This window comes from Erinaceus europaeus, chromosome 7 (genome assembly GCF_950295315.1).
Source record: "Erinaceus europaeus chromosome 7, mEriEur2.1, whole genome shotgun sequence".
NCBI classification, from domain to species: domain Eukaryota; kingdom Metazoa; phylum Chordata; class Mammalia; order Eulipotyphla; family Erinaceidae; genus Erinaceus; species Erinaceus europaeus.
The window spans coordinates 31,410,545-31,437,355 of NC_080168.1; the positions used below are offsets into that span (position 1 = coordinate 31,410,545).

At 40.3% G+C, this 26,811-nt stretch overlaps 1 protein-coding gene across 29 annotated transcripts in view; it reads right to left on the reverse strand.

The window, feature by feature from the left end:
- Positions 1-795: 795 nt before the first annotated feature.
- ABI2 (abl interactor 2) overlaps positions 796-26,811 on the reverse strand; it is a 73,105-nt gene continuing 47,089 nt past the window's right edge. For 17 of the 29 annotated variants that reach the window (XM_060194088.1, XM_060194087.1, XM_060194090.1 and 14 more), the window contains 4 exons: positions 25,152-25,310; positions 16,285-16,371; positions 12,404-12,577; positions 796-5,174 (listed from right to left, as the gene is read on the reverse strand). In XM_060194088.1, coding sequence (XP_060050071.1) covers positions 4,999-5,174; positions 12,404-12,577; positions 16,285-16,371; positions 25,152-25,310 — 596 coding nt within the window. In that variant the 3' untranslated portion in view covers positions 796-4,998. The remainder of the gene's footprint in view (positions 5,175-12,403; positions 12,578-16,284; positions 16,372-25,151; positions 25,311-26,811) is intronic. The other 12 variants (XM_060194094.1, XM_060194085.1, XM_060194095.1 and 9 more) reach the window with 1 other exon arrangement.

Genomic DNA, 26,811 nt, shown 5'->3' on the forward strand with positions numbered 1-26,811 from the left:
TTCCTCTCAAGAATTTGTCCTACCCAACAACAGCTATAACAACCAGCGGCAACAAAATATATTAAATAACTTATACCAACTGGTAATACCTTTTGAAGATACTATTCTTACCAGCAGCAAAATATATCACTTGGAAAGTGCTTTGCTGCCTAAGAGGACCAGTCCACTGGGGTTTGTGTATTCAGATGTTTACAAATCATAATCATTTTTCATACAGAACATAAAAGTTTTCTTCACTCACCATTTCAATCAGGCTGTGGCAACTGCCTCTTTATTCCAGCTTCAGAAGTGGTGAGGATAGGCTGTCAAGACAAAGGAGCAAATGTACAAAGCACCCCAGCCAGATGTGGAGTTCCAGAATGAACCAGAAAAGGGTCATTTATGGACAGTTAGCTAAATGCTGGATACTAGACTTATGCTCAATAAACAGAAGCCTGGCTGCAGAAGGTACAATACATGTGTCACTGGTTGAAATCAAATTCTTAAAAAAGATACACTGATGTATCAGATGTATCACTGATGGCCAGAGTGTCATCAACTTCAATCTGCAGTGTTTTTAATGAGCCCAGAAGAACTGCATGGACTTGGAGGAAAGTGATCAGAAAGCCAGCTCACCTACAGCAATGATGGGGTTAAAGAGTTTAACATTAAGCAGCTGGGGGGGGGGGGGCGGTTCCCTAAAGTAGAACTTAAGGTTCAACACTGTAAGTCTTTGAAGCTTTCCAAGCACACACAAACTATGTAACACCTTATAAAGAAAAACTTGTACAAATACATTATTCACAAGACACTGGATATATTTTGTGATATTTTATTTAGGTCAAGTTCTTAGTAACACTGCAACAATTAATTCCAAGTACAGCTTCAAAATTAAAAAGTGAATGCTCTCCAGCCACCTCCCCTGGAGGTGGTGATGGCACAGGGACTTGAGGTGGCTCCCTTAAGGTTTCCTGCTGGGTTTTCACTCCTAACATTAACTTTCCTTCAGGAGCTAGAAGTACAACTGGCCAGATCACAAGCTGTTTACATTTTTTTTTGGAACCCATTTTGCTAAAAGATGCATGGACACAAACTATGATAAAAACTGCTTTTTCATAGAACTGTGAAACTGCAAACAATGTTTCCATTTTAATGTGAAAATGAGCTTTTGGGTTTTTGTTTACTTAAACCAAGATTTAGTAAGGATCGGTTTACACAGCTTGACCCCTTTTCTTTCACTTGTCAGTTTTTGTTTTTCCTGCAAAAGAGGAGATTATGAATAGGAAATGAATAAAGATCAGCATAGAGGAAACTTAAGGTGATAAGTGAAAATGACTATTCAAGAACTGTTTATAAGGCTCACTCAAATAAGGCAGTCTGATGTGCCCCAAACAGTGCTGAAAGAATACAACATGTTTTTGCTACATACACCTAAAGGAAAAGACCATTTATTTAGAGTTAAAATGTTTCCCACTAAAGTTGCATTTACCGCACTCCTTCCAACAACAGTCTGAATACTCTCTGGTATTGAAGCATGGCACATCTTTTCAAGTATCTTCTAGAAGATATCAAGTAGAACTCCTAGCTTGCGAAGACACAACTAGCAACATTCAGCTAAGACAGCTGCAGGAAGAGTACCGCCTGAGTGTTGAGTACTCTACCATTATTAAATCACAATTACTGGAAATATCTCGTATCAGCGAAATAAAATTTAACTAAGATCCTACATAAGTAAATCATGTAAGGAAATCATCTTAGTAATTGGGTTACTGGTAAAAGGTCAGAATTGAACACATGGGCAGTGAGTCAGATTCCTTATTCTTTTTTTAAGACTTGGCAAGTCACCTGCAAATTTCCCATCAACCCCAGGCCATGCCATTCTCTACCAAGGAGGAAAGCTATATATATATATTTCTTAATGCGAAAAAGTTACTTGCTAAAGGAAAGGAAATGCAAAAGGATAAAATAATTACCTTCATTTTGATGCCTCTTGAACAAAAATCAATGATCTGTAGTCAATACAAGACTAAAAAAAACCACAGCTTCCTTACAGATGGCAGCACATTCTAACCAGCTACCACATGGGGCTGTCACCTGGGGTTGGGAGGAACACAGCAAAAGTGCAGGCCTTGCCAGCCCCAAGATGGGGACAGCAGGTGCCCCTAAAGGAGGTAACAAGTAACTGAAAGATGGAAAATGCTGAACAAGAACACTTAAAAGATTCTTATTTATTCCAAATACAGCAGACTCAATCAGGTAGAGTTTTGAACACAATACTATTTTTGTTTCTGATTTATTGCCTTGACTATAAGGTCACTGCCCAAAAAAAAAAAAAAATTTTGTCATGTACTCTATAGCCTTTCAGATAGAAAAAAAGAACAAACAAAATTACCACATTTTTATTTCTCTAAGGCAAAAGAAGAATGGTCACTCAAGTCCAAAAAAGGTCTGTCTTGTCAGATTCTCTTGATTGGCTGCCTGCTCATTTTAGACTTGCATCTTTGCTACAGGATGATGACACAGCATGTAGGGTGTATGCATTCATTTGGAATTCCTATCAAAAGACAGGTTGGGGGAAACTTACAATAAAACATGGAGTATTTCCCTCACGGACTATTAATAGCATGCAATCTATGAAATATTACATACACTGAGTCTCCAATTACTGTAGACCTGACCATCATCATTACATCTTATCCTTCCAAGACAATGTACAGAATCCAGAACTCTACAAAAATTTCAAAATATGCAGAAAATTCAACAAGTATTGTTTTAAAAACAAAACAAAAGTCACGCACACACACGCCTTAGTACTAAATAATACAGGGGGGAAAAATCAGCTGACCCATGATTCCCCTCTGTGGGTCTAAAGTATGAAGGTCTTCAATGACTTCTCCATCCCAACAGCAGGGCTCCCACAGGAAAGCTGACTGCCACCGAGACGTTTCCACAGTTATCGTCTCTGCTTCTGTAGGTGTGAGCTGTGGGGGCTGTTTGCTGGATTTCAAAGTGCCTTATCAATCTAAGAGCTTTCTCTCAGCTAAAGTTTCAGTAACTAGAACATCTGATTTCACATTTCTAGGCATATTGAAATTGAGAAAAGTTGAAACTGTCCAAGAATGTCTACTGTGGGTCCACAAAGAAGCTCAAGGCTCAGGGGACATGCAGGGCACATTATTTTGAAGGCAAACAGGAAAGAAAGGTTGTCAGGACAACCTAATAAAAGCATCAAGTGGAATGTGTGCTGGAAACAAGTTGAGAGCTAAGTGCAAAATGTCAGAGCCATCTAAAAGAGTTGGCTCACAGCGAGGGGAGGGAAGAGACTAACCTGAACACAAACAAGCCCCAGTAAGGGAATTAGAGAATTATCCGGGGCGCAGACAGCAGTGATGAGGTTTTCTGCTCAGGTAATAGCTTCATCAGTAGAATATTATCTTCTGTCAACACCATCTGACCTCCCTCCCTGCCATACCTACTGTCTTTTAAATCAAGTTCCTCTGTCTGCACTGGAGACTCTATCTGCAGTGGAGACCTTGTGTTTGAAATGGAAAAGGCTCTTTGCCATTCCCCCATCACCCAGCACAGGGAGTTACCTGACAAAGCTCTCTCCTGGCTAACTCACCAGGACTGGAACACACAGCAGTCTGACCAGTCCCGAAATGGGCTCCTTGTCACAGTATTTATATGCCCTGCTGCACAGGAAGTCTTCCTGGATTTTAATATTTCTTAGACTGATTACTTCTTTTTGTATTACTGTTTGGACCTGAAGTTACAAATCATACAGGTGTAAAAGCATTATTATTTTTTCACAGTTCTATTTTGATCGATGTGGCTTTTAGCCTTACTCCACATAGCCCATTATTTTCATCTGAGATACAAGGTTCAAATTCTTACCCAGAACAACTATTTGAGAGGCTATTTATATGAAATCTGGACAATATTTGCCTTTTCTAGAGTTGAGTGAGTAATTCAGGAGCAGCTAATACTGGCCATTAATAACATTCAGAAAGCACAGTAGCAAGCCTTTTATTCCCAGTGGCTATCAAAAGACTTGAAAATACCTACTTAAAAAAAAAAAATTAAGTTTTTCTAAATAGTGAAAGAATAAAGTTAGTCTGACCTCCGAGATCCTACTCTTCCATACAGCACCTAAGGTAAGGGATGTCCACTGAGTCCAACATTTTATACAGTTCAGTCTCCAGAACCTTCATGTCTGGCTTTGCATGTCCACTTCAATGTATGAGCCAGCCTACCATGTTTCATACATCCAGGCACCTGGTCATTAGCAGCAGTGCAGATTCATGCAACATCAGCATATTAAAACCAAACTGGTAATGGCTGACCACCCTAACAATGTTTGGAGACTCAACATTTTATCCTCGGAATCTACAAACTGAAACACAAAAGGGGTGCAAACCAGTTCTGCATTAACTCATCGGTGCACTCAAGTGCTGAGAGAATGCAGTGTTAGCGTGGGAAAGAAGTCATCTGAATAGTTATCAAAATGGGTAAGGATGGTCAAGTGTGGTCCCCTCCTCATATAAATGGAAGAAAGTGGGGCTAGGGCATGCACCTGGCCACGAGGCCAAGCCCTCAGCACAGGCACTAAAGAAGAGCCAGTGCCACAGACTCTACAGGAGAAGAAATGTCAAGGGTCTACAGTATTCCTGAGAAAGATCCCACATGATTTCTTTTTTCCAAATCAGTCTTGGCCTGATTTGTTTGACATAGCAATGCTGCTATACCTCTGGCAGATCTTTACAAAACTGGTCACTGTGTTTCCACCCAGACGGTTCAGCATAGTGAAATGATGGCAGCAAGACTCATTCAAACTCAGCTTGCGCTTTTTTTTTTTTTTTTTTTTTGTATAATACTGGGAGACAGACAAACAAACAAGAAACCCACAAGTACTTTTTATCATTTGTATCCTTCAATTCACTCGAGGGGGGATCCCCAGGGCCTTCTGATTATCTGGGAAGACCTGGCTACTCTGTGTGAGGGGAGCAGCCCTGCTGAGCTTTATTCAGAATAGTGCATGATAGACTCGACGTAGTTCCCAGGAAACAGCCCCGTCACTCCATTCATGACTCCCTCATACCAACCATCGTCATTCTTCTTGATGACATAAATAATGGCTCCTTCCTGAAAGGACAGCTCATCTTCTTTGTCTTTTGTATAATCATAAATGGCCACAACTAGAGGGGAAGAAATAGGTTATGAAAGAAAAGAATACACTCCTAAATAGAACTCAATAAATTCCAACAATTTGTTCCCAATTCTCGTAACCTTCTAAACACTGACCCCGTATTTTTTCTAATAGCCAGTCCCACACAGTGAAACCCCACATGATCTTGGAAGAAATCAGGCTCAAAACAATACAAACTGTGAAAAATCTCATTTAGTCAGCTTTACCCTTAAATAGCTTACTAGAAAATATTTCACTGAAGAGACATACACAACCACAGAATCAGGAAGGATGGCTTTTTCTTCAGCTAAGTTTGTGTTGAGACACCATGCAGTACATACAACATTCTTTTTAAACATCAGCATTATACGAGCACAGAGCAAGTGAGAGGAGGACAGCTAGAAGGAACCTCGTTATAGCAGTTTTCTCACATTTTCTGCCTTTTTAATTTACTTTTATTTTTATTTTGCCTTGAGGACAGTTATCGCTGGGGCTTGGTGCCTGCACTATGAATCCACTGCTCCTGGAGGCTATTTTTTCCCCTTTTGTTGCCCTTGTTGTTTATTGTTGTAGTTATGATTGTTGTTATTGATGTTGTCATTGTTGGATAGGACAGAGAGAAATGGAGAGGAGGGGAAGACAAAGAAGAGGAGAGAAAGTGACCCCCCTGCTGGTGGGGCCTGGGGGCTCCAACTGGGCTTCACACCAAGTGCACTTAACCCACTGCGCTACCCGCCCGGGCCCCTCAGTTTCTGCCTTCTATACCTACTCGCCCAGCAGGATAGTAGATGGATTCCCATGTTCTAAGTATGAAATGTGGTAACCTACCATACATATGTGTTTTCAAAACAGGCATTATGCAACAAATTAGTTGATTTATAGTAACAGGCCATAAGTTGTTTTTTTTTTTAACTCCCTTTTAAGATGGCCCAGGAAGTGGCACAGTGGATAAAGCATGCAGTCCTGGGTTCAATCCCTCACATCTCATATGCCAGAATGGTGCTCTGGTTCTCTTTCTCACTGAATCAAATGGATATATTTTTCCAAAATTCCTGTACGCTCTCTTAATCCCACTGTTTCATTAATTGGGTCACTAGGCCCTTTCAGCGATGGCTAAGGCAATCTCTGGCCCCTAAGTATTGTATCTACCCTAATAGTTCAAACCTGAGACATGGAGACAGAGGCTCTCCTCGAGGAGCATGTCTCCCCATGTTTGAACAGACACCAGATCAGAGCACCACCAGTGGCACAAGGGAGCTAGCTCCATGAATGTGAAGTGCTCTTAAGGTGTCCCCCGCCTCTTCTCCCTTAAGGAAAAAGCAGTACAGGCTGAGCCCACAGGCCACCAAGCATACTTGTGTATGGTGCACGGTCTCAAGCTCATTCACCAGCACCACACTAAAAAAAAGGGGGAAGCTATAGCTTGCTTAAATTTTTATATTTTAGTAGGAAGGAAGACCTTCTATTTGTTTTATAGAACCAGAATTCCACTCAATATCACCTTCACCTATTTGGTGGGCTGTAGTAGATAGTTCCCTGGCTCTCTGGTGGTGCACTGCCTTAAGGTAAAAAGCATGTCTGAGTGTCCAAGGAACAATTCAAAATCCTGGTTTGGTAGTAAGAAAGAATATTATTACACCGATTAGTCCCACCATTTTGAAAGCTAGGTGTTCCCCATTCCTTTGCTTTTAACGAAAGTATTTAAATGCTTTAATGAATGTATTTAAATATCACCTGATAATTCATAAAACAAATCAAAAGATAGAACATTATCTGATTTTTAGAAAATTAAAAAATTAAAAAATTGAGTAACAGTGCATGTAAAAAATACTTCTGAAGCCAAGCAGTGGTTCAGCACTATAGTGTGCAAGGACCTGGGTTCAAGCCCCTGGGCCCCAGCTATAAGGGGAAAGCTTCACAAGTGTTTAAGTAGGGCCACAGGTATCTCTCTGTCTCTCTTTCCCTCCCCCTCAATGTCTCTATCCAATATATTTTTTAAAAATGCAACTAAAAAAAAAGTATTTCCACTTGCATTTGCTTATTTCTGTGAGCTGGCTTTTTATCACTGCTGCTTCAGCTGAAGCCCTTGCCACATACAAAGATATCCATCTTGGTCCTTGTGACTCCCATCTGTCTCCTGATACGCTCCAAACATTTTTTAAAAGTTAAAAGGAAGTACATGTTAGGTAACTTCACAACTTGCTTAAAACTCTGTAGTTCCCTCTATCATCAGATCCACCAGGTCTTTTTTTTAAAGAGTTTCTTTATGAGAGAACCAGAGTCCACTCTGGCAGATATGGTGCCTGGGACCAAGCATTGCAGTGCTGTGCTTCACTGCTGCTGTGTCACCTCCAGCCACTCAGCAGTTTACAAAGGAAAAAAATCCAAAGACCTCAGCATGATATTCAAGACCTACCATTAAATGCATCTTCCTTCCTGCCTGCATGCACTCCACTCTCTCCTCCTCCAACTCACCGAGTCCTTGACCACCGCTCACTGGGGCCCAAGCTGCCAGGTCCCTTTGTTCAGAGACTCCTCAGCCTGGATGGCCTTTCCCACTTCCTAAATGAAAAATCCCACCCCACCCCACACCCAGTTCAAGGCACATCATAAACACATGCCCCTGATAAGGTTTCAGGAATTCCCAGATAGAATTAGTATTACTATTTACTTCCCAGCAATGGTTCATGGAACATCCATGCTGGATTTTAGATAGATAAAAAAGAACAAATCAATGTCATCTGATAAATTACCATATGTTGTTTATACTTCTTCCAAGAAATGTCACTGCACTGGAACAAACAGTTGGCTTTATAGAACAAGCAATATGAAATGGGCACTGGCAGATAATACCAGGTTGCCTGAGGGTGTAACCATGAAAACTGTACAGCAAAGACTCAATCCCAGATCGACCCAAGCTCAAGTTTAGGATGATGGTGAAAAATATGGACTCAGATTATATCACCTAGTTTCACCTAGTTCAACCCCAACTCTGCCTTGCCTTGTTTCTGTTGCCAGGACATACTCAACTTTCTTAGGCTTCCTAGGCTTCTTTTTACTCAACCATATAATAAACTGCTAACACCTCAAAGTAGTGTACTACCTGGGGCAATGCATAGAGTCTATGAACACTAATTAGTACAGGGCCCTCCCTGTTTCTGAGTCTGTGTGTTAGCTCTTTCCTCGTTAAGACATGCTGCTTTTTCACTACACTTTCTGTTCCATTCTGTAACTATAAATTATTTCCAAATCTCAATTTCCCTTTCTTTCTCTAAGATGCTTATAATTTGGAGAAAGGTTAATTAAGTATAGTGATTTCCTTATTGTTCTCTACATATAATGTGTGCAAATTTACTGTGTCCCATATATATTAAACATACGTATTGGTTACATTTTTATACACATTATAAAGGGTTTCCAAATTTCTAAATGCAATTTTTTTATAACAAGTAAGCTAAGTACAGAGATGAGAGAAGATATTTTGGAACAGTCAGAATAGTTTAGAAGCTCCTAAAATAGTAACTGATGTGACTACTTCAACTCTTAATTTTCTTTGCCAGTAAGGACCTGCATGACTGCTCCCACAGACTTTTTTCTTTTCCTTTCAATTTCAGAGAGACACAGGGTGGGGTAGGGGAAAAAAGAGCAAGACACCGCAGTGCTCCTATGCTCTACCACTCAGCCATGGTGCTCAAGTGATCCCAGGCGCTTGGACTTGGGTCCTCACATATAGAAGAGAGAACACCCTGCTGGGTAAGCCAGCTCCAAACTGTGCACTGTCACTTTCTGGCCTGTAAAATGGGGAGATTAGCTGCCATATATATATTTAACATTATGTCAAATATACAATAAGATAGTATCTATTCTCTACCCACATGAATGCAAGATATTTACATTAACACATTATCGCCACTTGGCTAATACAGGCTAGTAAGGGAAGCAGATAAGTTAACCATCTCCTAGAAAAAGGAACTCTAGGGGGCTGGGCGGTGGTGATGCACTGGGTTAAGCTCATGTGGCGTGAAGCACAAGGACCTGCACAAGGATCCCGGTTTGAGCCATGGGCTCCCCACCAGCAGAGAGGTCGCTTCACAAGCAGTGAAGCAGGTCTGCAAGTGTCTTTCTCTCCTCCTGTCTTCCCCTTTTCTCTCGATTTCTCGATATCCTATCCAACAACATCAGCAATAATAACAGTAACAGCAGCAATGAGCAACAAGGGCAACAAAAGGGGAAAAATGGCCTCTAGGAGCAGTGGATTTGTAGTGCAGACACCAAGCCCCAGCAATAACCCTGGAGGCAAAAAAGAAAAGAAAGAAAGAAAAAGGAATTCTACTTTGTGGGTGGGAATGCAAACTGATACAGCCCCTTTGGAAGACTGTAGGAACAGTCCTTAAAAAAATAAAGATGAAATTACCTTATGATCCAGCAATACCATTCTTGGGTATCTATCCAGTAGACACTTAAGCACTAATTAGAAGGGACATGTGCACCCCTATGTTCATAGCTGCATTATTCACAATATCCAAAGACTGGAAGCAGTAAATGTCCATCAACAGAAGACTGGCTAAAGAAGTCGTGGGATGGGGGCCGGGTAGTAGTGCAGGTTAACGGCACATGGTGCAAAGTGCTAGGACTGGCGTAAGGATCCCAGTTCCAGCCCCTGACTCCCCACCTGCAGGGAGGTCTACTTCACAAGCTGTGAAGCAGGTCTGCCTGCAGGTGTCTGTCTTTCTCTCCCCCACTCCCCCCATCTCCCCTCCCCTCTCCATTTCTCTCTGTTCTATCCAACGACAACGACTTCAATGGCAACAATAACGACAGCAAGGGCAACAAAAAAAAGGGGGGGAATAGCCTCTAGGAGCAGTGGATTCGTAGTGCTGGCACCAAGCCCCAGCGATAACCCTGAAGGTTAAAAAAATAAATAAATAAAATAAAAATAAAAAAGCCATGTGATCATAGTGAAGCCTCTTCCCCCGGTGTTTCAGCATGCCATGCGCTGTACTCAAAGCCAGGTCACAAACACAGCAAGCAGGTGCCCTACCAGGTAAGTTATTTCACCAGCTCCTCACAGTTATCTACTTTTTGTTACTGTTATCACCATTCTGGGTGATTTTATCAAAAGAGACACACCACAGCATCAAAGCTCCCTCCAGTGCAGTGGGGAGTGGCTTTGATCCTGGGTTACACACATCCCCCCCCTTCCTTCTTTCCTAACTGCCACCAGGGTTATCATTAGGACTCAGTAATGGCACAAGGAATCCACTGTTCCCAACAGCCATTTTTCCTTCCTTCCTTCCCCATTTCCCCACCCTTTCTTTCTATTAGAACAGAGAGAAACTTAAAGGGGAGGGGGGACACAGAAAGGGAGAAGGAAGAAGAGACACTTGCAGACCTGCTTCACCGCTCCTGAAGTGCCCCCTGGGTCCTTGCACATGGTAACACGCACTTAACTGGGTGCACCACTGCCAGGCCCGTCTACTTCCTAATCTAAACTTCTCAAATAATTCTAACATGCAGAAAGTTTTGAGAGTCAGTCACTTAGTAGATTTTTTCCTTAACACAAAAATCTTTAAGATGGTTCACATTCTTTCTGAGCTAATTAGTTTTAATGCCATCTGGAGGACTGTGTCCCACAAGTGCCACATCTTTAGTTAGCAGATATATTCACAGAAACTGCACAAAACTGTCTGATACTACAGAACTTGAAGGTATTGTGTTAAGTGAGATTACCCAGAGCAAGGACAAATACTGCATGACCTCACTCACAGGTCAAACATAAGAAACAAAGAGCGTGGTGAAACCTGGATTAGTGATGGTCTAGGGCAGCTGAATCAAAGTAGATAAAGGGAGGAGGTGGGACAGGGTTAAGAAGACAAGACTTGGGGACCCAATCCATGATGGTGGAAGAAGACTCCAGCTGACTGTGGGAGTAGTACACAGACATCTATTGTGGAAAAATAAACTCTACTCATGTGACAACTGTCCTGCTAATTATTTCCCCCAATAAAGTGAGAGAGACAGAGAAAGATGAAGGAAGAAATACCAACCCTTAAAGGCTGTAGCCACCTGGCCTCTGAGAGGAAATGGGGGTGGAGAGTGAAGTCAATCAACTTTGCTTATATAATGAAACTCCAAGAAAAACTGTGGGCACTGAGATTCAAATCAGCAGCCCTGGTTGACAATATTCTGTGTGTATTATTATTACACTTTGTTGTCAAGAGAGTGGTAAACTCCCTGAGAGAAGAACAATAGAAGGGAGGGGGAAAATAGCATAATGGCTATGCAAAGAGACTCTCATGCCTGAGATTAAGAAGTCCTGGCCTGGTTCAATCCCCGTATCACCATAAACCAGAGCTGAACAGAGCTCTGGTAAAATAAATAAATAAATGGAAACTTCACATTATAAACCTTCCTGGGCCTTGTTCTGTGAGTTCTAATTTGTATCCTTTTTGCTATAATAAACTTATATGAGTAAGTCTAAAAAGAAAAAAAAAGTAGGAAATCCTCAATATAACTTTGCAAAGAAACTGAGAAAACATTATTCTTTGGGAGAAAGTTTCATGTGCAGATACTTAAATTAAAATATCTAATACAAGATACCACAAAAGAGTGCTTTAGTACATAGAGGTAGGAATAATAATTTGGAAAAATTATTTTCCAGAAGAACCTTCTTTTTAAAATGTTTGTTTACAGCAATCACTAGAAAAAAGCAAATTTAACAAGCATAATATGCAATCATTAAAAAAAATCCAGTAACAGATTTTACTAGTGTGAATTTCAAAACCATAAGCCTCATACACTAAACTATCAAGAATGTGTACATACTGAGAGTCGGGTGGTAGCGCAGCAGGTTAAGCACAGGGGCTGCGACGCTCAAGGACTAGTGTAACGATCCCAGTTTGAGCCCCTGGCTCCCCACCTGCAAAGGAGTCGCTTCACAATCGGTGAAGCAGGTCTGCAGGTTATCTTTCTCTCCCCGCTCTGTCTTCCCTTCCTCTCTCCATTTCTCTCTGTCCTATCCAACAATAATGACATCAGTAACTACAACAATAAAACAACAAGGGCAACAAATGGGAATAAATAAGTTAAAAAAATAAATAAATAAAAATTAAAAAAAGAATGTGTACGTACTACAAGAAAAGTTTGACTTATCAGGAAGAAAAATAAACAAGTACCAGTAAATTTCATTTTTCTGAGGATGTTTCTTCCCACCCCTCTAGATATTCCTCTGGCACTCACCTTTCTCCAAGTAAGACCTTGGGGCCCAAGGTGGGTCCTCTTCTGCATAAGGGTCACTATATTCAACCACAGCTGCTTCCTCCTCTTCATAGTCTTCGGGGGGAGGAGGTGGAGGAGGTGACTCATCAAAGACTTGTTCTTCCACAGGTGGTGGTGGAGGTGGAGTATCTGAAACTGAGAATGTAGGAAGCTGATAACAAAGTTACACAGTATGCCAAGTGCAGTGTTTACTACTCAAGCAGTTCATGGAACATAAGTCTAGAGTTTAAAGTAACAATCTTCCAGAAACTGAGTTAGAAGTCTCCCATCAACTATAACGGGTCCAGCTCTCCACGCGTGGATTTCTCCTTCCCTGAGGTCAGTGTCGAGGACTGTTGAATCACTTACTATTATTAACTGAGCCTGTGAAACGTGTTTATGTTAATGCATAATCATCTTTTTAAAAAAGAGATAAGTACAACATACTGAGTTATCTGAAAAGTCATGACACATTTTTGCACAGGAAAGTGTAAGAAAATGTGTCATGACTTTTCCAATAAGCCAGAAGTTTATAGAGTTCACATTATATCCAAGAAAAGTGGTTATCAGAAATCTTAATTTGGACAATCAAAGTTAGTATATTAAAAAAAAAAAAGCTATAGAGTATGTTCACATTCAAATCTTAAATCCTCTACTTAAATAGCATTTTGCTAAAAATCAGGTGAACAGTCACAAACTCTGAATAAGTCCATCCATGAAAATGTATGTTTTAATATAGAGAATTTCAACTAATTCAGACCGACTGTGATCCAGATTTACTTTGGGCTAAATATTCAAAATTTTCTTTAAAATATTTACCTGACTTAATCAGGTATCAGCAAATATTAGTGTCTTAGAAAAATCCCAACTTAGGGAGCTCAAAGTTTTCAAAATGTTTGACAAATCAGAGGTAAACAAAGTGAGCAGAATAAAGCTGTATTTATTAGCTTCCCAGTTTTAATGGACACTAATTCTTATGAGGTACTACTGCTATTTCTATTAAATTCTCTCAGCATATATATATATATATATATGTACACATATATATATCTTATATTTAATATAAGCCTCAACATCACCTCAAATGTATTTTAAAATTGATGTCTACATCAACATTACACCATCGTACTCAAATTTTCTCCCATGTATTGTGCCACTCAAATCATCTATTTCACAAACTTATTTAGAATTTTACTCATTAATTTTTTAGTTCCAATGAGGTTTTTTATAAGATACATATAAGTAATTTTGGACTTTATGACATATGATGGAGGGTTGGGGTAATGACCAGTAATATAACCTATTTTCACTTATAAAGTCAGGAGATCAACTTTAAAACAACTGCAGAAAAACACAGATCCAAAGGAACTCTGCCTTTCTTACTCTACCAAGTTATTCAGCCGCTGCCATGGCCATTAATGAAACTAGCATAAAGCTATGTCTAGTTAAGTATGTAGTAACATGTACATTATTCCATCAAATCTTTACCTTGTGAGGTGGTATTTTTAATCCTCATTTTGTGAATATGAAAACCAGCTTTCCAACATTGCAAAGTCCTACAGTAAGTGGTAAAACAGGTCTCTGAACATCAATGCCTATTATCTTAAAAACTAAAAAAGAGGGAGTCGGGCTGTAGCGCAGCGGGTTAAGCGCAGGTGGCGCAAAGCACAAGGACCGGCATAAGAATCCCGGTTCGAACCCCAGCTCCCCACCTGCAGGGGAGTCGCTTCACAGGTGGTGAAGCAGGTCTGCAGGTGTCTATCTTTCTCTCCTCCTCTCTGCCTTCCCCTCCTCTCTCCATTTCTCTCTGTCCTATCCAACAACGACAACAACAACTACAACAATAAAAAAAAAAAACAAGGGCAACAAAAGGGAATAAATAAATAAAAATAAATAAATTAAAAAAAACTAAAAAAGAATGGCAAGAGAAATTCATTGACATTGAGTCTCCTAATGGTCATTCACCTGGAAGCCTACTCTGGCTAGATACTATTCTCAGCACCTGACACAGAGCACTGGGCAAAGTCATGGAAACATGGGCAATGAAATTTTCATTCAGAGTTGAGTACAATGTTTCAAGTCATTCTAGAAAATCTAGCAGTACACCAAACCTCTTATATGGGTTAGGTAAGGTTCCCGAAACCTCCAGAATGAGTTAGTTACTGGCCAGGAGTCTGTCTTTCACGTATGATGTAAAAGAAAATACAAAATAAAAATGCAGGAACCATTCAAAGAACTGATAAAAAATAATAGTAATAAAGAGACCTGAGGAAGTTGAAAAGAACAAAGCATGATGGGAACTGCACACTCTAAAGTATACTTAAAGAGCAGTGGGAACCACTGCAGAATTTAAGGTAGCTAACTAGGATTACAGCTACACTGCTTATCCCAGCATAACTGACTCCAAATAATTCTGGACTTTCATCAGAATCCAGTTAAATAAAGAATAAATCTCTGCTTGCACAGAGTATCTTCAATATCAGGTACTGAAAACTCTGAAGAGTTTCATAAGACAGGAGGTATCTATCTTTCCAAGGTGAAGGTTCAGAAGAGGATAACATTCACTTGACTGTGAGTCCTGCTGTATTTGTCAAGTCAGTCACACATTTCCTTATTTTTATACTTTCTATAGGTGAGAAATATTTATGATCATGAAGAGAAATGATTACCACAAATGGCAACCACACTGTAAACACTAAAGTGTTCAAGGGTGCCTTTTAGTAAAGCAAAGTGAAATAGACTGACTTCAGAATTGGCAAACAGAGATGCAAACGCACCTGGAAAACACTGTGCCCTTGGGCCAGTAAGACTGGATTCTTAACCAGTTACAACACTAGAAAAAAAAGTGTCAGTAAAAGGGGAGTAGTCACAAGAAAGGGAGCGCTGAGAATTGTTTGCTGTGTGCCAGATGCTTTTCTGTGGGCTAGGAGACTAGCTGGCATACAAAATGGACAAAAATCCCTGCCCTTAGAGCTTCCATTCTAGTACTGCTATGTCCACTGTGAAAGGAGCAGAAGCCCTGAGCAGCAGAGGGCGAACACCTCCATCCCCCTGGGGAGACCATCTTGCTATAAGAGACACACACGGAACTCCCCAAGTACAGCAACAGCACACCCTACATGAGTGCGTTCCCAGATCCCACTAGCTGGGTTTCCATGCTCATAACCATCCCCTTGACTGCGGTGTGGCTTTCAGTGTAGACAGCTCACAAGATGAGTCACCTCCATGCAGTGCTCACTGGTCTCTAATGTCAGTTCCTGACTGTTATAAACATCTCCTGCTGTTTAGACCTCAGTTCCCTGAGCTCCCTTAATGCTTTTCTAAAAGAAGATTCAAAGTGTCAATAAAATGTGCTGGTCCTGCATCATACAACAACAAAACACAGGCCAGCACAAACCCAGTGCTAATGTCTAGGGTCTCTTGGAAAGCAGATGAGCTGTTTGGACCTCTGGAACCAACCACGCCTATGACTATCACCTGGAAACACAAATCTGGAAAAGATTCTCAGGCCAGTTACAAAACGCTAACTATAATGATGTGAAATAAAACCACTACTTACCTAAGCAACCCAGAGAAAAATACAGGATATCTGATGGTTAAAGAGATCTCCTCCATTACATATCATCTTCCTTTTCTTATATGTGTATTATTTTATATTTGCCTTATCGTCACTGCCAGATTTTTAAGTTACTTGAAAGTAGAGAACTTCAGCTTAGTAATCATCCCACTAGCTGCTTATAAAGAAACTTGCTCATACTATTCAATGTTGGAAATATCAATGAGTGATATACAGCAGCCAATCAATATAAATGACATTTTATGCCTATAATCTGATCTACAGCATAAAGAAGACATGAACTTACTATTTTCTTGGACTCTGGCCACAAATCCCATTAAAGGTAACTGGGGAGTTACCTGAAGGATGGAGGGAGGAGGAGGAGCAAGAGATACTGCAAAAACAAAAAAGGTGTGGAGGGTAAGGGGTAAGGGCAAGTTACATTAAAAGGGAAGGGTAATACAGTAAAACAAACATGGGGGGAAGCCACCATGCACAACATTTCATAAGCTTTCTTAAGGATTTTCTTTGAGGGGTAGGTACTTCCTTAATGCAAAAAAAAAAAAAAAGTATTAGAGGAGTTCTAACAAAGTTTTAAAAAGTATCATATAAAGATTCATTCTAACAATGGCAAAGTAATCTTTTCAGATCAATGACAAGTCTCAAATGATTTTTTTGAGACTACCATGAATTGGTTTCTGGATTTTAATATGAAAGTTACAGTTTGAATAACTCATCGATAAAATAGAAAATATTGTTAAATTTCAACATCCCATATTTACTTTTAACTACTTCATTAATAAATTAACTGGTTCTCTATTTAAGAAGAATTATTAGCTGATTTTCTTCCATGCAGCACATACTCTGCTAAGATTCCTTTATCAGAATACAATTGTCAGAGTTAGGTCTTTGTCATTATAATTTTTTATAAGTACAATTCATACCACCTGATGCAGCCAGGTAAAATTTCACTCTGACCTTCCAGGGAACATTGGCCTCATTCAAACCATACTCTTATCCTCCCCAAGGTGTTTTCCCATCTATTTCAAATACGTGGTGCAGTGTCTACTGTCAGTAAACCCTTCATATACATAGGTACGGAAAAAATACAAATATGACAATCTCCCAAGATTAAGTCTAGAGTTCCCATCAGATGGTTATAAAGTATGACATGCATCTTCTGATAAAGAGGGAACTACAAACTACAGGTAAGACTAATATATTAAAAACTGAAAGTAGAGGACTTCAGCTTATCTGTCACAAAGCTATCACATTCTATCTGGAAACAAGACAAATAACCTTAGCCCAACAATTTGTAAGTAATTACTGAGAGGCAGAGGTGGTACAGAGAGAGGAGACACAGTAATGATGATTAGTTGTGACAGTAGTGGTGGCACTGAGGTAAGTTACACATAGACGACTTCTCCGCAGGTACTTGAAGAAAAGGGAGTTCAACAAGTAAACAAAGACTGAGAAAAGACTATCTGAGAGCTAGTGAAAGCAAAGGCACATAAGTATAAAGCAGGACCAGTAGTTTCACAGGACTTCAGATTTTTTTCCTATCAACCATACCTAGCTTAAGATAATGCAGGAAGGGAACGCAAGACCCAGACAGGGGAGTCCATGAATATAAAACAGGAAAGGGGCCTGGGAGACAGCACCAGCAGTAGCACGATGGCCTGAAGTGCCTGAGGCCCCAGGTTCAATCTCTGAGACCACCATCAACCAGTGCTGAGCAGGGATCTGATAAAAACAAAACAGAATAGGGGCAGAAGTCCTACCAGGTCAGGTTAAAGAGTCTTTCTACTAGAAAGACTGTGACTTCAACACATGGTTCACCATCTCTTTGTTGTTGGAATAGCACCTCAACTTCTTTAAGTGTAATCCATGAGTGTGGCATCAAGAAGAGATAATATAACCCACTTTAAAAAGTGGCTGAAGAATTTCAAAACCAATGTATAAATTAATGTATGCTGAAACCTAACCCTAACACACACACACAATGAGACAGTGTGAAGGAAGATGAGATGATTTAGGAATGGGTGCAGAAAAAGAGAACCTGGTGATTAAGGTTTTATAGCTAGCACATAAAGGAGAGCAACAGTTAAAGATGAGTTTTAGATTTTTTTTGCTTCATTACAAAAAGGAGGGAGGGGAAGGGTGAGGAGGGGAGGGGAGAGGCTCAACAAGTGAAGATTAAGTGAAAAACATCAGTAGCCACACTGATTGATGGGGACCAGAGGGGGAAAACAGAGGCTGGTAAAAAGGCAGGTCAGAGAGATAAAATTATGTGCCAGAAACATGACATATAAAAGTATGAATAACTATGTGAGGCAAACAGAAATCTTGCAATGGGATTGTGGGAAACTCAAGACTTATAAGGGCAGTAGAGATGAGAAGAGGCGGCTCTGAATGCAGGGAGGGCACAGGCAAGGCACAGCTGAAACTAAGAGGGTTAACATGAAGAACACTGCATTTAAAAGAGCAGCCTAACACTAGGAAGTGGGGACAGGGCTTGACAGCAGGTCCTTGCACACTGCAACATGTAACCCAACTGGGTGTGCCAAACCCCAGCCCTAGTAAGTGAAGTATTTTCTACACATGTATAGATACTTAAACAAACAATATTAAAAAGTGAACTTAAAAAAAGAAAATAGCTCATTGAGCTAATGAATCTTAAAATGAAGATTTCTTTGCAAATTAGGTTTTTTCTCTCTTTGGTTAGAAAATCTGAGCAGTTAGATAGCCAGAATGTTCTACTGCAGGTGTCAGTACTTGAAGACCACATTACTCCTGACTATCCTAGAATGAAGTTTGTGTCCCTGCCCCCCAATTCACATGCTGAAGTGCTAACAACGACTGTGACTGACAGCAGGAGGGTAGAGGATTAGACAGTAATCAGGTCATGAGGATGGAGCCCTTGTGAGAAGAACGACAACTCTCACATAAGAGACCCAGGAAGGTGCTCTCATCTTCAGCCATGTGAAAATGCCAGATGACAGCAGTCTGCAAAATAGAAGTGGTTCTCTCCAGAACTCAACCATGTTACTATTTAGCCACCTTCTAGTTGCTAAAAATGTAAGATGCAAATTTCTGCTCTCTATAAGCCTATGGTCCTTTGCTACTCTGGCCTGAACTAATCAGCCATAAGTTCTCTGTGAAAGTACATATGTGTGTATATATTTATATATGGCCATATTTCCTACCCAAGATATTTCACATTTAGAGTAAAGACTTTTAACTAGTAGTTAGCCTATATTTTCAGTGATTCTCCTTTTATTGTCAAGGAGAGTAAGAAACTGGTATTTCTATTTCTCTGGCTGGAGTAGATTGAGAAAGAGAACCAAAAGGGTTTTCAGTTATACCCTGAAAGTACTCCTTTCACTATTTGTTTCTGAAATCACCTCAGCAGAAAACAAATCCTTGGATCTGGTACTAGAAGCTGGGTGGTGGTTGATATTTTAATGCCCATGTTCCAATGCCCTTTCAAATTCAAACCAGCTATAACAACATCCAACAGAAAACTCCACTGAATTTACAAATGCATGAGTCCCTCCTAGCAACTCAATTTTCTGGAAACACATCTATTTCAAGCCTCCAACTGTGAAAGATAAATTTATAAAAAGACACTGAGGGTCATACTGTTAAATTAGGAGACTTATTACTTGACAGGTCACCAAAATTCTCTCCTCATTTTAACTATAAAAACACACAGAGCTTTTTAAGGGTAGTGGGAGTAATACAAGAGACTAACAGTCTAAAATAGGGGTAGGGACAGCATTTGGCCTGGCACTGCCAGGCGACCACTGCTGGAACTTGGAATTCAACAAATTGAGAAGCTTTTTTCACAGCAACATTGTCAATTTTTTAACTTGCTAATTCTGTATGGCACCAGAATGATGCTGAAGTATCCAAATGGTCTTTGGCAGAAGAAAAAACTCCCATGCAAGTAAAATAGACTCTAACAGTCTTAAAACTGTAGTTTGCTGGGGCCCTAATTGGGGAGTCCTGAGATTCCCAAACAGACTTGATGGGCCTAGAACTCAAATAAATCCCTCTCTCCATTGTTACCAGTCATTTCTATCAGGAACAACAAAATAGACCCCTTTGTGACCCCCCATAGGACCTTGCCCTCAACTTGGATCAACAATGGTAGAGACTGTTCCATCCCCTGAAGGGAGGCTGGACAACATACTCTATGCTACACCTGAGGAAGATGGGTCGTGATATTGGGGCAGCATGGAATGTTCCTACTCATGACCACAGAATGTGAACTCAGATCTACAGGGATGCAGAGATCACATAGGCTCCTAAACTGAATATGGGCCCCAGATCAGATCAAATTGATGGGGTTTACAGTCAACAATATTTATACCCCTTTCCCATATTTGGGAGCTACTCTCTTCCCTGATCCAGCTTTCTGGTCCTTTTCCCAGCCATGACATCATCTCCCCAGACAATAACTTGGGTCCACCTGCATATAAGATGTCAGGTTATATATCCTTTCTAAATGCCGCACCTATTTGGGCCCAAGTTGTAACAGTAAGCCATGTCGCAGTGCCACTTTAAGCCAACACCCATCTATCAGAACTATGTATGGATAAGGAAAAGCACAGAGGCTACAAGCAGTTAATTGCTTAAAATTCCAAGAGGGTCAAGGGAAATTTGTCTTCAGCAGAACTATGAAATGGACCATATGTAGTAGCATTTAGATAACGTGGGTTGTTGGAAAAGTCATGAGGCATTTCTCTAAGTTTTTAATGCAAAAATACACATGGCTTTTGCTACAGCCCAATAAAGGAACAACTATGCAAATATGGATTCAGAACATAATTTAACAGTAAAGTGCATTATATTTTAAAGAGAAATGAAGTTTTACCAAAATGAAGTTCTTTGTTTTTTTTTTTAAATGGTGGTCAAAATCACAAACCAAAGATATCGGTAAGTTTCAAAGCCAAGGCAGTCATTTAATCACGCTAAATTTGGCACTAATTAGGTTATAAATAGAGCATCTGGTTTATAGAAAGAGACTCAAACCAGTGATTAGGAGACAGGTGGTGGCGCACGCAGTTAAGCACACACAGTGGTATGTGAAAGACACATGCATGGACCTGAGTTCCAAGCCCCCGCGCCCCACCTGCAAGGGGAACATTTCAGGGGCAGGTCTACTCGTGTCTATCTTTCCCTCCCTCTCTGTCTCTCCATCCTCTCTGAATTTCTCTCTGTCCAGCTAATAAAAAAAAGGGGGGGGGGGAGACGGGAATGGTTGCCAGAAGCAGTGGATTCCCAGTGACTGGAGGCAAAAAAAGAAAATAAAACAAATCAACAATAACAAAGTGAATGGATTTTATTAAAACAACAAGGGATTGGGGGCTAGGTTGTGGCACATCCAAGTGAATGCACATATTACCATGCCCCTGCTCCCCACCTTCAGGGGAGACACTTTACAAGCAGCAAAGCAGGGCTGCAGGTGCTTCTCTCCCTCTCCTTCCATTTTCTTTGTGTATGTATATATTTTATCTTTTGTTTTCTTATCTACATTTATTTGCTGCAGAGACAGCCAGAAATTGAAAGGAAGGGGGAGATAGAGAGGTAAAGAGACAGGTGTCTCTACACCTGCAGCCCTGCTTCACTACTTGTGAAGCTTTCCCCCTGCAGGTGGGGACAGGGGGCTTGAACCCGAGTCCTTGCACATTGTAATGTGCACTCAACCAGGTGCGCCACCACCCAGCCCGTTTATTTATATTAGGGGGATTAATGGTTTACAGTCAATACAACTGTTGCTACATGTGTAAAATTTCTGTTTTCTACAAAACATCTCAACCCTGTAGCCCAGGTCCTCCTCCGCCATCACGCACCAGGACCTGAAAGCCTACCCACCAACCCAGTCCAAGTTCTATGTTTCCCCTTTCTGTTCTTCTTCCTCAACTTCTGTTCATGAGTGAGATCATCCCATATTCATCCTTCTCTTTCTGGTTTATCTCACTGGTTTATCATAATTCCTTCAAGCCACATTCAAGATGAAGTGAAGGTGAATAATTCATCATTCTTTTTTTTTTAAAGATTTTTTATTATTTATTATTTATTGATTGATTTAATTTATTCCCTTTTGTTGCCCTTGTTGTTTTATTGTTGTAGTTATTGTTGTTGGGTAGGAGAGAGATGGGGAAGACAGAGAAGAAGAAAGAAAGAAAGAAAGAAAGAAAGAAAGAAAGAAAGAAAGAAAGAAAGAAAGAAAGACACCTACAGACCTGCTTCACTGCTTGTGAAGTGATGCCCCTGCAGGTGGGGAGCTGGGGGCTCGAACCAGGATCCTTCCCCCGGTTCTTGCCCTTTGGCACCACATGCGCTTAACTCGTTGTGCTACCGCCCACTCCTGAATTCATCATTCTTAATAGCTGAGTAATATTCCACTATGTGTAGATACACCACATTTGCTCAGCCAATCATCTGTCTTTGAACATACGGGTTGCTTCCAGGTTTTGACTATTACAAATTGTGCTGCTATGAACACAAGCATAGAAACATCTTTTTAATTGCTGTGTTTGATTCTTTACCCCTCTCAATTTCTATTTGTCCTATAGTTAAAAAAGGGAAAGGAAAACGGAAAGATGGCAGTGGCGGGGGTAGTCCAGCTCACTGAGTTGATCACACACATTAGCATGTGCAAGGACCAGGGTTCAAGTCTCCTGCTCCCCCTGCATGGGGCAACACTTTAGGAGTGGTGAGGCAGGTCTGCAGGTCTTTCTCTCTCCTTCAGTTCTTAATTTTCCTTTATCCTATCAAACAAACATCAAAAAAAAAAAAAAAAGGAGAAAATAGCCACCAAGGAGCAGTGAATTCAAAGTGCAGGCACCAAGCCCTAATAATAACTCTGGTGGCAAAAAGAAAACAGAAGAGAGGATGAGAAGAAAAGTGAAAAGGGGGAAAGAAAAAGGGGAAAAGGAAGAACATAGAATTTGAAGTCAAATGACCTAAATTCAAATCCTAATGTGAACATCACCTCAGTCAATTTCTCACCTACATAACACAGATAAAAAACACATTTAAAAACTGAGATAGCAAATATAAAACATTCTTTAAACTGCATTTACATATAAGAATCACATTTCTTTTTCAAGGCTCCAAGGAAATAGTAAGATTTCAAAAGGTAATAGCTGTAAGTAAACAGGTCTCAGCTCATAAAGATAAGTTTATCAAGACGGAATGGTCCCTCCTATTAGAAGTGATCACATACAAGCTTCCTGGACTTCAAAAATTCAGAGAAACACAGTAAGTTGACATACTGTGTCCCCAGTAACCAAAGAGTCCTATATTTGTTTTTTTTTATTATTTATTTATTTTGTTGCCCTTTTTAATTGTTGTTGTAGTTATTATTTTTGTTGTCACTGATGTCGTCATTGTTAGACAGCACAAAGAGAAATGGAGAGGAGGGGAAGACAGAGAGGGAGAGAGAAAGATACATGCAGACCTGCTTCACCACTTGTGAAGCAACTTCCCTGTAGGTGGGGAGCCGGAGGCTCGAACCGGGATCTTAACTCCAGTCCTTGCGCTTTGCGCCAAAAGCACTTAACCTGCTGTACTACTCCTCCTATATTTGTTCTTAACCTCTCTGGCAAAGAAGCAAAAATAATGAGTATTCATGTATGTCATACTAATTTTTCTGTATGTATGATGCAACTAAAAGATGACTATTACAACATCTGGATTACTATGTCCAACTTTCAGCTTTTATACCAAAAGTTTGGTATGATGGAATGAAACTACTTAACTGCCCAGCACAAGCAGTTTCAAAAGCATCACTCACCTTTTCTGTCATTTATAAACTCTGTTCATGTACACTCAACTTCCATTACTTACTATTCACAGAACAAGGATATATGGTGGGGTTTGCAGTTAACAATATTTATATACTTTTCCCATATTTGGGAGCTACTCTTTTCCCTTATCCAGCTTCTTAGTGCTATTTCCAACTCTGACACCATCTCCTCAGACAATACCTTTATCCCACCTGCACGTTAGCTGTCGGGGTCAGGCAAAAATAAGTGAAGTTATGGGCCCTTTGGAACATACCTATAATACAACTACTTGCTTTTTCCAAAATGGAGACCCCAAATCTCACCTTCTCTATTCTTACCTTTAATTTCCTGATTATTAAACAATTTGTTCTGCTTTATACTGTAATGTTTTTCAGCCTTCAAGCTGCAGCTGCTACCATGACGCCACCCTGACATCCCTGGGCCAATGACCCCACCACCAATGTGTCCTAGAGTCCCATGTCCCCAGAGCCCTGCCCCACTAGGGAAAAAAAGAAACAGTCTGGTGATATGGATTGACCTGTCAACGCCCATGTACAGTGGAGAAGCAGTTACAGAAGCCAGACCTCCTACTTTCTGTACCCCATAATGATCCTGGGTTCATGCTCTCAGAGGAATAAAGAATAGGAAAGCTTCCAGTGGAGGAGATAGGATATGGAACTCTGGTGGTGGGAACTGTATGGAATTATACCCCTCTTATCCTATGGCCTTGTCAATCATTATTAAATTAAATTAATAAATAAATGTGGGGATTGAGCAGTGGAACACCAGGTGAAGCGCACAGAATACAAAGCACAAGGACTGGTGCAAGGATCTTGGTTCGAGTCACCGGCTCCCCATCTGCAGGAGGTCGCTTCACATGAGGTAAAGCAGGTCTGCAGGTGTTTACCTTTCTCTCCCCCTCCTCTCAATTTCTCTGTCCCACCCAATAAAATGGGGAAAAAATGACCACCAGGAAAAGTGGATTCACAGTGAGGGCACCAAGCCCCAGCAATAACCCTGGAGGCAAAAAACAAAACAAAACAAAATAAAAAAATAAATATAAATGTTGTTCACATTATTATTACTATGTAGTATAATAACATATGTATTATAATAATAATATTTTAAAAAACAAGCATGCACATTTAAAAATAATCTGTTCAGGAGAGTTAAGTTCTACAATGTTATATGGAAATCCACTATGAACAGAAAAAAAAAGAACTGAATTACAGCAAACTACCTTGTATGCAGTCTTCCAATTGTTAAACAAGTTGCATTTATCACCCATGTCAGGTGGTAATGGCAACAGAAGTTGCTTTTCTAATTAGTGGCTTTAAAATAGATCTATTCTATAGAAAGCAAAAGAAAAACTTACCTGGATTCTGGCTATAAAATGGTCCTCCATTCATCTGATTTTGAAGGCTTGTCTGTGAAGTTATGGAAGGAGGGCGTCTGTAGGGTAACGAGCCTCCTATTGTTGGGGGAGTATGGCGAGAGGCAGGTCTGTTCATGCTGTAGAACTGAACAGGATGGCCTGGAAAAGGGATACAGAATATAACCATTATCACAAGAAAATGATCTCAGAAAATGAAATACTTTGGGTACAATGCCTGCAACTTCCCAAGACTACTGAAAGTAACGACTACGACTCATGAATTTAATCATTATCTGACAAATATTAATACAAGGCAACAGTGCTCAGTTGATGTTATATGGAAAGCACAAAAGCAGGAAATACAATTTCCTGATTAGGCTTGGGGAAACTACATTTATACAGTGTTATAGTTGTGGTTCTGTTGTTGTTTTTAATATTTTATTTATTTGGGTAGAGACAGAAAGACACCAAGAGCAGACTGGGGAGACAGAAAGACACCTGCAGCTTGAACCCTGGTGCATATGCACTGTAACATATGTACTCAATCAGGGGCACCAACATCTGGCCCCACAAGATCATGGTTGCTAAAGCTAAAAGTTTCAAAAATCACAAGTTTTAAACTTACTACCCAATTCCTCATCCTTACCCAAACAGCAACTAAAGACAGAAAACTAGACTCAACAAGAAAAACAGTTGAGAAAGCAAAAGAAAAATGCTTGGCACAGTCTTACTCCATAGCAACAATAACTTTAAGGTGGCAAAGCAATTTGTTTAAAGGAAAATAAAAGTATTTCAGCAAAAGGTCAAGTGATATAATTCCAAATCAAGTATCTTTATTTTCTTTTTTATAATTTTTTTATGTTTATTTGTTGGATAGAAACAGCCACAAATCGAGAGGGAAGGGAGTGGTAGAAAGGGAAAGAGATAGAAAGACACCTACAGCCCTGCTTCGACACTCGTAAAGCGTTCTTCCTGCAGGTGGAGGCCCAGGACTCAAACCTGGGTCCTTATGCATTGTAATGTGTGTGCTCAACCAGGTGCACCACCACCCAGCCCCTTATCTTTATTTTCTGTGTGTAACTAACAGTGGGTTCAAAGACTGTAAGAGCATATAGTTCTAAACCGCGCCTGCCACCAAAGTTCTGTGCCCACCCCAACATCCCAGAGATAAGCACCACAGTTCTCACAAGTCTTAAGAGACTTTTTTTGTTTTTATTTTTTGCAAGTGCATGTATCAGTTCTGCAGGTCCACCTAAGTGAAAACATCCAGTAATTGTCTTTCGTCTATTTCACTAAGCATAATCACATACAGAAACATCTATTTTGTCCCAAAGGACAAAATGTCATCTTTGTGGATTGCAGAGTAGTGTTTTATGGAGTATATATCCCCTATCTTGCTAAGCTAGTGACCTGCTGATGGACATTTAGGCTGCTCCCACTCTATTGTCAACAACGCAGCCATGAACACAGGGATGTGTGTGTTTCTCTGGTGTTCTGAGTGTCCTTTGGATATGGGCGGTATCACTGGATCATAAGGTGACTTCATTCTTATTTAAGTACTTCGCAGGCAGTCTCCCAAAGGGGCTGCACCAGTCTGCATTGCCACTAGCAGTGTAGCAGAGCCCTTTTTGCGCCACAACCTTGCTTAACTCCTGTGATT